We start from the raw sequence: 13,568 nt of genomic DNA, 5'->3' as shown, positions 1-13,568 counted from the left end.
AAATCCAGAAATGGCGTTGGAGCAACAGAATCTATAAAGAAACATTTCTTAGATTTTATGCCTCTAAAGGAGATAACTGGTACTGGTATGGCTGAAACTATCATTAAGCAGTTAGGCAAGATGTCTTTATCTATTGAAAACTTGCCCGGTCAAGTATATGAGTATGGCAGAAATATGAAGGGGAAAATTAAGGGTGTCCAACGAAGAATTTAAGAAGTCAATCCTGAGCATTGTTTATTCCTTGTTTTGCCCATACATTGATTTTGGCTGTTAATGATCCTTTTAAATGTTGCTTAGAAGCAACAGCCTTCTTTGATCTGGTGCAACGCGTATATGTATTTTTTCCTGCATCAACTCGTCGCTGGATAGTTTTAACACGACATGTTTTTAATCTCACTGTTAAACCACTGAGTGAAACAAGGTGGGAAAGCCAAGTTGATGGTTTAAAACCTCTCCGTTATCAACTTGGTGATATCTACGATCCTCTGGCAGAGTTTGCGAACAACACAAATTAAACAGGAACGTCCGGTAATTCAACACGGGTAGATGCACGGTTTATTGCAAACGCTGTTTTTAGTTTTAAGTTTGTCGTTTCTCTGGTTGTGTGGAACGACGTGTTGTTTTAGATCAATATGACTAGTAAGCTACTTTAGGCAAAAGATTTAGATATGAAAGGCGCCATAAACTATCTTCAGAAAATAAAGACGTTTCTTGTAAATCGCAGAAATGAACTGGAGTTTAAGAAAATTCTAGTAGATGCAGTTAAAATTGCAGTGAGGTTAGAGATACCTGCACTTTTTGAAGCCGAAACAACCCGTATCAGAAGAAAGAATAAACAATTTATGTATGAAGGAGATAAAGAATCTATTCAAGATCCAAATGAAAAACTCAAAATAAACTTTTACTTTGCTATTCTTGACACAGCAATACAATCGGTTGATGAAGGATTTATTTTTATACAAACAATAAGTTCGTTGTTTGGTTTTCTCTATGATATTCACGGTTTACAGAGTATAACTAGCAAAGAAGTTATAGAACATTGTTTGAATCTTGAGAAAGCTTTGCAACATGGAGACTTTAAAGATATCGATGCAGTTGATCTGTGAAGCGAGCTGAAATCAATTTCAAGTCGAGTTGAAAGGTGCACATTGCCATTAGATTTACTAAATTTTAAATTAAAAAAAAATCTAACAGATTGTCTCCCCAACACTGTTATAGCATTAAGAACCCTCTTGACACTTCCAGCTCCTTTGCTTGCGGTGAGCAAAGCTTCTCAAAACTCAAACTGATAAAAACATTTTTGAGAACGTCTATGCAGCTAGAAAGACTTCCTGAATTAGCTACTCTGTCAAGTGAACATGATATTGCTAGAAACATTAACCAGACGGAACTCGTTTCTACATATGCAAAAGCAAAATTGCGAAAAGGGAAGTTTTGAAATTATTTATATATTATAAAGTTACACGAATACACGCTTCTTTATGATGATGCATGTATGTGTTCTTCCGAATATGAATACAAAATGTAATATCATAACTTAAGCATTTCTTTGTGAAAGTAAGTTGGGGAAGGGGTAGAGACGCAGTGTGTCAGATTCGCTAAGGGTGCCAAATGCTCTGGCGCCGGCCCTGCCTTGCATGCTTTTTATTATAGGGGAATTTTCAGTTCTTTTTTTTGTTCACTTAATTCATTAATTACACCAAAAGTATACTGAAACCATCAATAAAAATTAATGAAAAATCTTGAAGTATAACAGTCTAGGTTGTTAATAAGTCAAAGTAATATTACCACTTAATGCTAAACAACACACTGCGCAAATGAATATAAATCTCAACACATGGAGTTTGAACTCCTTATTAATCATCCTTACTGACCAGGCCTAGTCTTCATTGATTGTCACTTGAAAGTTTTTGAAAACCTTTTAATTGCAAATTATTTTCATACAAGCAATTCAAGAAAACTAGTTTTCCAGAAAATTATTTGCTCTTGTCCTCTAGAGTTTTACACACCGGTCTGGTTTATGAGTAAACTACCTATCTGAATGGCAAAAATGTGTAAGTAATATGAATTCATTCTTATAATGTATTCATATTACTTATAATATGAATAAAATAACTCCTTTTGTTTCTTAATAGTCAAATAATTTTGCTTTTTCCTTCTTAAATTTCATCTTTGACAACCTAATATAAATGTTCACTTAGAAAAATTTACTATGATTACGACAGTGATATGCAATGTAAAAGATTAACTTTTTCGTCCAAATTGAAAGACGTCAATATCTTTCTTTTCTTCTTAACTTGTTTCTTTTCTTTTGAAATTAAAAAACGAAACAAAATTAAACAAAGAGCTCTTTTTTTTTTTTGATTGTGTTAAAACAACGAGGCTCCCAGCAGAAGATTTTTAAATTTTGTTGAATCAAAAGCTTTCTTTCTCTTTTCTAAAACTGGTTTTAACTAAGGTTTTCATTTCTAAGCCTGGTTTCCATGAAGAAAAAATCGAGAGTTTCAAAAAACAAAAAGAACTTGACGAGCAGATTTGCGACCAAAGCTACTAGTTGCCGAAGTCGATTATATTATTATATAAAATAATTATATTACTACTCAACACTCGAATTTTTACAAGCAAGCAACAGAAAAATGACCAAAAGATTGACCAAAAAATCAAACATAATTGCATGCATGCAATTTAACAATTTATCGTGATTGCCACAGAGTATCATAGTTTTATATTTTGAATGATTTTTTTAGCGATATCAATTATGCAACCATCAACAAGAGGTAAACTTCTCAGTATTGTAAATAACATATCAGTAATAATCTTGGAATGTAGAATAAATCATTATCTTACCATGAGTTGAATGAGTCTGGATAACACTTTTTCTCCCTATATTTTTGATCTTAATTAAATTTCGTTTTGTCTTTGGTATTTTCTTCTTCATAAAATGTTCCAGCTTTTCTTCACCATATAAGTATTTAATCTTATTTGTCACTGAAGTTGTACTTCGTACAACAGGTGCTGTATATATTTCTTCAGTTCAAGTGGTTATGTGACCCTTTTCGAAGATATAAGTTTTTTTTTCTTATTCTTACTCTATCACTAACTGAAAATTTTCGTTTTGGCTTCGGTTCTACTCTTTTAAATTTTTCTGTGTGTAAAATTTTCCACATTATACTTCAGTTAATCTTTAAGCTAGAACCCACTAGAGTAACTTTAACCGAAGAGTGAATATAATTATTATATTCTTTAACTGAGCCAAAACATTAAAATATACATGAGTTGATTTGGCGCTGAAGTATTTTCACATTTTTTCTTTCATCCTGCGATTTTGTCTCTCCGCTATTCTCGATTTCTCTTCATTTTCAAAATAATCTAGAGTAAATCTCAATAAGATTTTGTACATCTCTAATATAAGCTTCCTTACCTTTGTAAACCGAAATTTTGTCCGGGTTTCTTTCGTTGAACAAAGTGTTAAATGCTCTTACTATAGTCTCACCAGCTAAATATTTTAGAGGAAGTGACCAGCAGTAGTTTGTGAAAATACCAATGGCTGCCAAAAGGTATTTTAAAACTTTGTTAGATTTGTAGAATGTTTGTATGTCAAATAGATCAGCGGCCTATATTTCATCTATACTTTTAACAATAACTTTTCTTTTGCATATTTTATTTTTACTTGTTTATGTAACTCACAAGTCTATTGAGTTTTGGTGCTTTGTACAACATTCTCTTTTTTTTTTTAAAGAATCAGTGATAATCTATAGGTCACACCCATTTAACAAATCCCTAGGAGCTATAGCGCAGCACGCTGTGCAGTCTCACACGCCTGACAATCCGATTCCGAATTTCATCTTTGTTCCAATAATCTTTTTAACAATAAGCTTATCAAATTTTTCCCTAAACAATGGACTATCAGTACTATCCATTTTTTCCGACATTAGTTTATCATACAGTATTGCAAGTGGATGTCTTTATTTAGTAGATGGCATACATCATGATGATATACAGTATTATCAACTCTATAAATAATTTCGCTCCATTCTTTTGGTGTAAGACTTCGTTCAATCTTCGCCTTGTTCTGTGCAAGGAGCAATAAAGATATGACCAGATAAGTGCATTTCAAAGAGTAGCTTGTTAAGAATAGAAATTGTTTCATCTTCAGCCTTCCAGTCATTTGGTGGAGATTTAGCTGAAGAAGAGTGGTTTGAACGAGCTTTTTCAAATTGAGTTTTTTTAATGCCAAATACTTAAAATATTTATACCATATACCATATACCATAATTTGAGGGTTTAAACTCTTCACCATCAGGTTCAGTAACTTTTTACATTTCATACAATACCTTTTTTTATATAAAAATATTTCTTTAAGCTCCGAAGGAATAATGGAACCTGTGCGGTCTCGCATGTTTAATAAACGCATCTCTAAAATTTTCTATTGTGTACTATAGAACTGTGAAACTCTTTTTATCATCACCAAAACTCAAAGCCAATATATTTACTTCTTCTGCATTTACAATGTGTCTACGACTACGAATCATATTCATTGATCTCATAACATTTTTCTTATTAAAGAAGCAATTTTTACAGGTTTTTTTTTTATAGATTTTTATTTCTACTCAAATCTTATAAACTGCATCTGTAAGGTATATAGTTTTAACTTTAAAAAAAATAATCTTTATAAAAATCTCCCCCTTTTCTTCAGGTTTGAACATATCATGAAAATTTTTATTTCGTCCTGTTTTAACACCATTTGGATGATTTGTTTTAAACTCACTCGCATAAAATCTTGCTTTAACATCTGGAGCACTACCTCTTTAAACATCTTAAGTTTCTATTTCGAAGATTAAACTGCCTGTATCTGTTATCAATAATTAGCTTTCCTCCGTATTTTTTCTTCATATAGCCATAATGAAATTCAAACATTTTATTATAGCTATAACCAGAATACCCATGCCTAACGAGACTGGTTTCGTAAATAACAACTTTGCCTTGATCTTATCCATAGCTTCTAGATTTATATCAATCATAATATAATGTTTGAAGTTTCGTTAGGTAGCTAGTTTACATTTACTTCTTCATTAGCTGATCTAAAATCAATTCTAGTATCAACTCATATTTTTTATAGTTTTTCCAAATACAGCATTATTAATTAGCTCATCTTCAACCTTTACTCTCATGTCTGCATTGAATTCTATATATTGCTTTAACCACGGGGGCTTTCATTAAACTTTATGAACATGTTTGCATAAAATTTCATGAATATCTTACCATATTTCACATGTAATTTTGTCTCATATCTGAGTCTCATAATGATCAACATATCCTTTTTTTATTGTTTAAATTAGGAACTAGAAGGACACTCATTAGGTAAATCACGCAATTGATTTTGATATTCCGAAACGACTTCAAAAATACAAGCATGATTTTTCCATCAATCAAATTTATCTTCTGTCTTCTGCAGGAAGAGGATTAAATATTTCACTTGAGTTAAGACCATTAGCATCTAGATTAATGATCGCTTTTGCGGTTCATCTTTACTGTATTCATCTCACATATTCTTATTCTTAGTTTTTGCATACCTTTTAGAAACTACAGATATTCCACCTCTTTTAATTTTTTCAGAAGCTAGTAACATATTAGAATCTGTAAGCAATTCAAATTTAATACCACTTAGTTTAAGAGCAGCATCTCGTACTAGTCCTGCCGCAGTGTATTACCATGCATGATCTAAACCATATGTTTTTACACATAAATTTCTAAAGATTTCCAAAGTATCAACCAAGAGTTTTAATCTTGGTTGACGAGAACAAGAACACGCAAGAACAAGCAAGAAATTTTGCACAAACATTTACTTTAGCTTCTGAAGCTGCTCTTAAAGCTGTTCTTGAAATTATTGTATCGTTTACTTACGTAAATGATACAATATGTTCTGTGGTTAATGAAAAAGTAGGAATTCAAATATACAAAGAACTCACGCTACAATGAAGTTCGGCAGGAGTGTTTGCACGAAAAGGGCTTTCAAACTTAGTCGAAGTTCTTTAAGTAACACCCAAAAATGATCGTCGAAAACATGTAAATCTAGATTCTGGAGAACTAACTGCTATGAAAACGCTTGGAGTGGTCTTGAAAGCAAAACCTGATTTATTTACTTTTCATTCTATCACTACCAAAGAAAATACGGTATATAGAAAAAGATTTTTGCTAAAAAAATAGCGTTTTTGTTGGATCCATTGGGTTTTTTTATCACCATACATCATTCGAATAAAAATAATCATGCTTGAATTGTAGATTGACGGAATTGAGTGGGACGTTTGAATTCCGGATAGGATTTTGAAAAATGTTGATCAATGGTTTCAAGAACTGAGAGATCTTTCTATGATAAACATTCCTAGGTGCCTACGAACGACTTTAGCAGTTATAAACCGATCTATACACATTTTTACGGTTGCATCTTGTAAGCAAACGGTGCTGTTGCTTATCAACAATCGTTATATGACACCGGAGATGTGACCTGTGTGATCATAATGTCAAAGGCCCGAGTAAGCCCTTGCAATCAATCAGTATATCAAGACTTGAGTTACTAGGAGCTGTTCTCGGTTTACGACTTGCAGAGAAGATTGTTAAGGCCTTGAAGCACGTAATTAAAGACGTAACTATATGGTGTGAAAGTCTTTTCGTTTTATGGTGGATAAGGAATCACAGTCGAAAGTTGAAACCATATGTTGCTAACCGCGTCGGACTCATTGAATCAAAGACTCAAATAAATCAATCGACGTACATACCTACAAAAACTAATATACCGAATATGATATCTTGAGGAACATTAGTAAATGAGTTAAAAAACAATAATGTATGATGGCATGGACTAAGCTCCCTGAACTCTTTAGCGGAGAAATGGCTTCAGAATCACGTTGAAATCACACAAAAAATTTCAACTGAAGTAAAGAAAAACGCTGTATTAATGAATTTTGCATTATCTTCTGAAGTAGTAAATCAATTGCTTGATATTAATCAATTCTCATGTTGCAAAAGACTTGTCAGGGAAAACGGATGAATATATTGATTTATAAATAACTGTCGATGTAAAATTGATTTGCGTACGATAGGTGTTATAACAGCTGATGAATATCATGAAAGCGAAAATGAAATTATTGTTAAAGCTCAACAGGAAAACTTCAAAGAAGAATACAACAACCTTAAAAGCGGAAAAGCAAATCAGTATCAAGCAATATTTTTTGTTTAAATCCACAAATTGATGAAGTTAGCTTATCACGCTCTCGTAGTCAATTACGAAATGCTTAAAACTTGCCTTACAATGTTAAGTATCCAATCACTTTGTCGTGAGGTTTTACGGTTACAAAACTGATTGTTAAACATTACCATGTGAAAGGAATTCATGTTCTGAGAACAAATCATTTATTAATTAAGTTATCAGAACGATATTGGATTATTCGAGGACGAAAAGAAATCCAAGATGCAGAATCAAAATCCAACAAATGTAAAAGCAGAAAATGCAGACTTGCTCAACAACTGATGGACCCTCTACCAGATAATTTACCAGAACGTCTACTTGTGTTTGTGTAGGATTGATTTCGCTGAGCTGTTTCTGACTATGCAAGTGTGAGGGTGGCGCTTTTTTTTTTGTTTCAAGTTATTTATTTTGATGTTTGTTTATATTTGTTTGTTATTTAGTTATCTTCGCATCCAGAGGATAAAAAAATGCATTTGCTGCCGTTATCGTATTCAACAAAGTGAGTGTAGTTGCTTGCATTTTAGGGTGTCTAAGGATTGAGTACAGTACCATTGTCTGGAGGTAAATGCTCGTAAGTTGTGTTTTATTATCTGAATGCTCGTAAGTTGTGTTTTATTATCTGAATGCTCGTAAGTTGTGTTTTATTATCTGAATGCTTGAGTACAATTTAATGGATGAGATTAGCGGTGGGATTGTGGTAAATTGATATGAAGGGCTGAATCCAGTAGGTTATTGTTGAAGCTGTTTTGTTTAACAATTGTATGTCTAAGCTTTTTCTAAACGGCTGTCAAGTATAAGATATCCTCCCAACGAAAAAGTGTTGAAAACGTTGCAACCTAGCAAAGAGTGTGCATAAAACGGTCCTCCGAGAGGGGAGAACAGTAAGTTGCAAGCAAGAGCAGTGTTGTCCGTACCAATACCTTCTGTAGTTTCTGAATAATTTCCAACTCCAATTTCTCCATCTGCAAATATTCTAATATGAACATTTCCAGGGTTGGACAACCCGTTTGTGACAGTTCCATTGATAGCTAACCATTACCTTCATAGAACTCCAGGGCCGTCAGAGTAGACGAAAACTGTAACTGCATCAGACAAACCTGCTGCCATAGTTTGAGACTTTAGACCTAAGCTTGAAAAGCTTGAATTTGGAACTAGTCCTAGAATGTTAGATTTTTGTGATGAAACATCCACATAGTTTTTTGTTGCAGCGTCTTACAAGTTTGCAGGATCTAGCACATTTGTTAACTTGTGTGAATTTAAATCGAGGTCTGAGGTTATAACTCCTATTCCAGAAGATGCATGAGTATCTACATAGTTTTTAGTAGCAGAGTCTGTTGGTAATGTGGGCTCAGCTAGAATTGTTAGTTTGTGTGACGTCATGTTAATGTCTGTGTAAATGATATTTGATTATGCTACGTTAGTGTCCACATAGTTTTTTGTTGCAGCATTGCGTTAACTGGTTGGATCGGACACGTTGATCAATTTATGTGAGTTTTAATCAAGGTCGCCGCTAATCGTGCTAGATCCGTCTGTTTTTATACGCATACTAGAGCTTATATCTACATAGTTTTTTGTAGCAGCGTCGTGCAAGCTTGAATGTTCATTCACATTGACCAATATGTAAAATTTTAAACCGAGGTCTGACTTGATGGTTTCTGAAGTTCCTCCACCAGTTCCACCTGACGAATGAGTATCAACACAGCTTTTTGTAACGGCGTCATGCGAGTTGACTGGCTCAGCCAAGTTTATTATTTTGTTAGAGTTGAAATCACTGTCTGAAGTGATAGTGCTATTTCCATCTGCTCTTATAAACATATAATTAGCCAGTGAGGGTGTAAGTGTATCAGAGAAATATTTCGCCAGTTCTGTTCTACCGAATTTGTCAATCATTTTTATGTGAGCATTTTTTAAAAAATTTCACTAAAGTAACTAAGACAACGCTTTGAAAGTCATACCCTTCATCAAACTTTTTAAAACTTAGTGGCCACAGCAAGAAGTGTCACCAAACTGAACTCTTTCGCTATTGTAGTAAACTGGACTTTTCAAGAAGTTTACGAGCTCGACGGGAGGAGGTTGGGCATATTAGTCAAAACTATATTTTTCACCCCCGTCTTTTCGCCAACAGATCCAATGAAAACGGCTAGTGCTTGAATCTCCTGTATTGACTATTCCGCATTCTTTATTACTCACCTTTTTTGGTAATTCATCTCTGACAAAAACGCCTTTAAAGTTTTTTATATTTATTTCTTTTGCTGCCTCTATCAGTTTAACGTTAATAAGAGGCTCGTTTGGCAAGACAATTCCCTCTACATTAATAAATTTGTCACTCATTTTGTTATTCATGAACTTTTTTCAACTTGTAATGCCCGTATGCCAACATGAGTATTCCATTTCCTCTAGGATGACTCCTTTATCATCATCTGCACTCAGTGCCACCTTGTTATTTTCTTCTGTGTATACTTCATGTAAATTGGATCTTATCACGCTAATGCTCCTGACCTGCTCTTTTTTACTTACCAAACAGTCTTTGTAATCCTCATGTGAGATGTATTTTTTAACAACCTTTTTCTTTACCCCTTTGCATTTTTTGTAATCTTTTTCATGTAGTTTGTAAGAATACAACTTTGATCTGAGTCCAACAAATTCTTCAATCTGTTTTCCTGAAGTCTCATCTTTAAACATTCCTATCACCTTTTTTTTGCACCAACCTTAAACCCATAATTGTTAATGGCTGGATGGTCTTTATCAAATTCACTCGTGTCGAATTTACTCTCTAAATCTTTTGAAATGTCTTTTTTAAAGTCATATGTCTTGATCTCGTAAATCAACGAGTCTGTATCTGTCAGCAACAACTTTGCCCGATCAGAATACATTTTCTTTATTAATCATAATCAAGTTCAAACATCAAAGTTTTGCTTAAATCCAATATGCACATAGCCAAATAGATCGGCTTGTCATAAACTAATTTTGTTCTTTTCATGTGCACCGCTATCAAGTTTTCATCAAATATCGTAATTGGGTTTAGAAGACAATTTCATAGCTTCTTCCCTTTTTGTGACCAGTCTCACGTCCACTCGTTTTTCAATGTTTCCCATTGTTTTACCAAACACCGATTTGTTCATCAGCTTGAAAAAATCCTTATCAAAGTTGTTTGTAGCTTTAGTTCTTAAATTTGTATTGAGATCAATTTATTCTTTCAACAAATCTGGCTCTTCAAACTTTAACCCTCTGTGTATCTTTGCAATTTTTAATCCTAACCTTTCATAAAATTTGAGATTTTTAAAGTGAATGACATAATTCTTCTTATCGTTCAAGTTTGGAATGAGTTTGTCCACTTTGTCTATTGTCATTCTTTCAGGCGCTAAAGGATCGTCGTTGTGATCGTCATGAAAACTTTCCGGATAATCCAAATACCCTTCTAATATACGCAGCAAAGATTTTCAATGTGTTAACTCGCTTTCGCTCATCCACTCAAAACTGTGCGTTGGAAGAGGGATGCTCATAGCCCATCCGTACAAGTTGTTAGCATCCAAGTATTGAATGTAAGTAGACTCTTTGCTTCGATCAAACAAATCTCCCATGTATTTATTATTTAAAGTTCCTAATCGGCTTGATATCATGCTTGTTCCTCCGCGAATCACTTTCTTAATCACTAATATCATGTCAAAATCACTAAGCAGTTCCAATCTTGTTTTTGTCATCTTGAGCGTGGCTTGTCCAGGAGATGTTAAATACTAAGCAGGATCGAGTTTGTAATTGTTCATGCCAACATCTCCAAAATTCTCAAACACATCTGCTAACATCAGCAAGTATAAAACATTGTATAAATCATGATAGTCTCTAAATACCTTGCATTTAAACTCATTCCACACATTTTTGGCGAGTGAGGAGTTTTCATCGCTTATTCCTTCATCGTTGGGTTTAGAGAAGAATGACTCTTTTGGTGGTAATTGCATCTCAGAGAGTTTATCCATTGAGTCAACCCAATCGTAGGGGTACACACCTTTTCTGAGCAACAACTCATCGATCTATCTCTATGACAGTACTGCATTGATGAATTCCTTTCAGGAAGTTCGATTCTAACAGAACTATGCTCTTTGCAATAAGTCAAATGCTTGTTTAGCGCTTCTTCTGAATTTAGCCCCTGCAAACAATTTCTGCAATAATATGTTTTGTGCTGAGTTTTGGATGATTGAGAGGATATGAGTCAACTCAAACATTTAATAAAACAATAATGTGAAGTCTCCTCGTTTGAAATGAGAAACAAATCGATTTTGTTTAATCTGTCACAATACTTTGATATCCTCAAAGGGTAAATGGATTTATTTTCTCATTTAAAAACATTAACACTTACATCTTCATTATTTTTCTCAAATTTCTTGAATTGATGGAGTGAGACTGGAAATTTTATCCCATTTCAATTCAATTCTTTCAACTTTTCAATAAAATCTTCATCAATTCTCTATTGGTTTTTAGATCTCATGTTCAAAGCCCTTGTGACACACCAATTAAAGCATTCATTGTCTTTGTTGATCATGTTGATGATTACCTTTTTGTTCGGTAGAAAAGGGTCTAGAGGGATGTATGACCTTGCACTAATGGGGTTGTAATCATTCATGTTTATATCCATCTTAACAATGGCAGAAACTCTACAATTTGATCCCAACTTGTATTTTTTCATGTTTTCCATGATTGTTTCTTTCACTCGGTCAAAAAACTTTTCCAAATCAGTCGACTCTAATACAATTCCAGAGTTGGATGAAAAAGGGACAATTCGAGTTGTTACCTCTCCTGGTAAAATGCTAACACATTCCATCTCACGCGTCAGAACAAAGTGCATTTTTTTTATTTCCATTCTCTCTTAGTATTTTTATATCTCCCTCTCTTGCCAAAGTTAAGAATGCAGAAACATCATGATGTTCGCCTTCAACTTTATACAAAAATTAGTGATACGATCTGCAGCATGCCTTGCCAATTTAAACTGAATTAGTCTCTTGTATGTTGTTCCTAATACGAGCGATTTGAGATACTCTATTTTTTCGTTAATATCCACGCCCACCTCGTCTACTTTCTTCTTTACCGGTTCTGGTATGTACGGATTTATCCAGTTAACCTAATCGCTATATCTATTCATAAACCTTAAAATTAATCCAAGTACTAACACAGGTGATGAAAACAATAATGGAACAGGCTCGTCTAGGATATGTCTCACCGGTCTAGGAGCAGGTATAGGACGCGGAGCAGGAACTAGTCTTACAGGTACAGGACGCGAAGCAGGAGCCGGTCTTTGAATAATCGGTCTAGGAGCAGGAACCGGTCTTTGAAATGATGCTAAGGCTCTAACAAGATCACCCTTATTACGCTTGTAGTAATATTTTATTTTTTGCTCTTTTGCGATTTTTCGCTACTCTTTGACATTTTTGTTTTCCATTTTTTATAGCGCAAGATTTTTATTATGTCATTTCATTTTTATTTTTTCATTTTAAATTTTCTTGTTAAAAAATTTAAAAATCTATTTATGCGTTTTTGCCAGTTTTGAAATATTGTATCCTTTAATTACTTTAATTTCATAGCCCTTGTACACATTGTCGTTTGATTCAATCAGGCTAAGGAATATAGCGATGGTTATGTTGCTCTTGATCCTTTTTTTCTCTTCAAAATCGCAATCTAAATGAAGCACATACTTATCGATAGCTCTTAGCTTGTCTCTTCTCTTTAAGTTGTTCCAATTACTGATATGCTCTTTGATCTCTTTCTCAGTTTGTAAAAATTCTGTTTCGTCACTCCACACGAGTTTGTAAAGCTTGTCTCTATCTTCATCACTGAATACTTTCGGGATTTGAAAATTTCCGTTTTCGGTGGAGTAAACAAAATCATTAATAACATCTCCTATTCCAACTGCAAGAAGCTCAAGATGCTTTTTCTTATGCATATCGGTTTCTCTCATACTGCATTCAAGAAAAAAAGGATGAAAGTTGCGCATTTTTTTTCTTGTTAAATCATGCGATAAAAAATCTTAAGTCATTTTTTAACATGATTTTTTAGATCCTTTGGATCCACATGAATTAGCTGCTTCACGTCCACAGTTTTTATCTAATTCAAATCCTTTGGATCCATGGAAAAATCTTTTGATTTTTTTAACTTCTCAGAATTTAATATTTCTATTTTAAATCCATTGTCCACCTTTCCATCACGTAGCTCTACGTAATTCCGACCGTGTTTCGTCTCTCTAATCGCTTTTTACAAAGAGTTGTGCTCAATAACTTTTGCTGTTTCAACATTTGTCAGTCTTACAGTTACAGGCTTTTTTCTAATAAATTTT

The 13,568-nt window shown here is 33.7% G+C and overlaps 1 protein-coding gene across 1 annotated transcript; it reads left to right on the top strand.

The window, feature by feature from the left end:
* Positions 1-668: 668 nt before the first annotated feature.
* On the top strand, positions 669-1,106 carry LOC149886216 (uncharacterized). The gene has a single exon (XM_090094344.1). It carries the CDS (start codon positions 669-671, stop codon positions 1,104-1,106), a length of 438 nt encoding a protein of 145 aa, XP_089950470.1.
* The last annotated feature ends 12,462 nt before the right edge of the window (positions 1,107-13,568 follow it).

Source organism: Hydra viridissima, unplaced genomic scaffold (assembly GCF_058129835.1).
Source record: "Hydra viridissima isolate aposymbiotic clone 2 unplaced genomic scaffold, HvirCarnegie_v1 scaffold_7, whole genome shotgun sequence".
Taxonomy (NCBI): Eukaryota; Metazoa; Cnidaria; class Hydrozoa; order Anthoathecata; family Hydridae; genus Hydra; species Hydra viridissima.
Note: the sequence above shows the minus strand (reverse complement) of the source record. Positions and strands in the feature narration are given on the sequence as shown.

Coding starts and splice junctions, on each gene's coding strand:
- LOC149886216 (XM_090094344.1), top strand. CDS start 669: ATGAAAGGCGCCATAAACTATCTTCAGAAAATAAAGACGTTTCTTGTA.